This window comes from Coregonus clupeaformis, chromosome 3 (assembly GCF_020615455.1).
Source record: "Coregonus clupeaformis isolate EN_2021a chromosome 3, ASM2061545v1, whole genome shotgun sequence".
Classification (NCBI taxonomy): domain Eukaryota; kingdom Metazoa; phylum Chordata; class Actinopteri; order Salmoniformes; family Salmonidae; genus Coregonus; species Coregonus clupeaformis.
This window is the reverse complement of record NC_059194.1, coordinates 21,859,859-21,861,351: the sequence shown is the minus strand read 5'-3', so window position 1 is coordinate 21,861,351 and position 1,493 is coordinate 21,859,859. Positions and strand designations below refer to the sequence as shown.

Below are 1,493 nucleotides of genomic sequence, written 5' to 3'. Positions count from 1 at the left end.
AGCAGCAGCAGCAAAGCAGCAGAACCCACCGGCAGCAGCAGCACAGCAGCAGCAGCAGCAGAGCAGTGTTAACAGCAGCAGCAGCAGCAGGCAGCAGCTGAGCAGCAGCTTGAAAGGCAGCAGCGCAGCAGCAGCAGCAACTAGTAGCTGCTGTAGCAGTGGCAGCAGTAGCAGTAGCAACAGCAGTAGCAGTAGCAGTAGCAGTAGCAGTAGCAGTAGCAGTAGTAACTTATAGTAGCAGTAGCAGCGGCAAAGTAGTAGCAAAAGTAGTAGTATAAGCAGCAGTGTGCAGTAGCAGTAACAGCAGTAGCAGTAGCAGTAGCAACAGTAGTAGTAGTGTAGCAGTACCAGTAACAGCAGTAGTAGCAGTACATTAACCGTAGCAGTAGTAGCAACTGCAGCAGTAGTAGCAGCCAGCAGCAGGATAGTAGCAGCAGCAGCAGTTACAGGAGCAGCAGCAGCATGTATACAGCGGCAGCAGCCGGAGTAGACCGGCGTAAGCAGCAGAAGCAGCAACGTAGCAAATTAGCAGTTATTGTAGCAGCAGCAGCGGTTAGCTGCCGCAGCAGCAGCAACAGCAGCAGCAGCAGTGAACCAATAGTAGCAGTAAACCGAGCGGCAGCAGCAGCAGCGGTGCTGGCAAGCAGCAGAAGCAGCAGCAGCGGCAGCCGCAGCAGCGTTGTTGCAGCAGCAGCGTTGCTGCAGCAGCAGCAGCAGCAGCAGCAGCAGTAGTACTAGCAGCGCAGTAGTGATATATTAACAAGCAGCAGCAGCAGCAGCAGCAGCAGCAGCAGCAGCACGCAGTGCAGCAGCAGCAGCAGCAGCAGCAGTAGCAGTAGCAGCAGCAGCAGCGCGTTTGCCGCCATAGCAGCAGCAGCACAGACGGCAGCAGCGAACAGCGATAAACGCAGCTAGCCGCACCGAAGAACAGCAGCAGCGGCAGCAGCAGCAGCAGCAGCAGCAGCAGCAGCAGCAGCAGCAGCAGCAGCAGCAGCCGCAGCGGCAGCAGCAGCAGCCGGTGCCACAGCAAACCGGCGCCAGCAGCAGCAGCAGCAGCAGTCAGCAGCAGCAGCAGCAGCACAGCAGCAGACACAGCAGCACCAGCAGCAGCAGCAAGGTGCCAGCAGCAGCAGCAGCAGCAGCAGCAGCAGCAGCAGCAGCAGCGGCAGCAGCAGCAGCAGCAGCAGCAGCCACCAGCACAAGCAGCAGCAGCAGCACCAGCAGCAGCAGCAGCCGTAAAGCAGCAGCAGCAACAGCAGCAGCAGCAGCAACCGCAGCAGGCAGCGAACCGCAGTAGCAGCAGCAGCAGCAGGAAAGCAGCAGGCAGCAGTGGCAGCGGCAGCAGCAGCAGCAGCAGCAGCACAGTGCCACCAGCAGCGGCAGCAGGCAGAGCAAGCGCCAGCAGAGCAGCACGCAGCACGCAGCAGCAGCAGCCGCAGCAGCAGCAGCGAGCCGCAGCAGCAGCAGCAGCAGCAGCAGAAGCAGCAGCAGCA

The 1,493-nt window shown here is 60.0% G+C and overlaps 1 protein-coding gene across 1 annotated transcript; it reads left to right on the top strand.

Moving 5' to 3' along the window:
- Positions 1 to 462: 462 nt before the first annotated feature.
- Positions 463 to 1,297, top strand: LOC123481733 (antifreeze protein Maxi). Its single transcript, XM_045206524.1, is given in 4 exon segments — positions 463 to 695; positions 739 to 861; positions 927 to 1,074; positions 1,118 to 1,297. Coding segments are annotated over 4 exon segments (684 nt in total).
- The last annotated feature ends 196 nt before the right edge of the window (positions 1,298 to 1,493 follow it).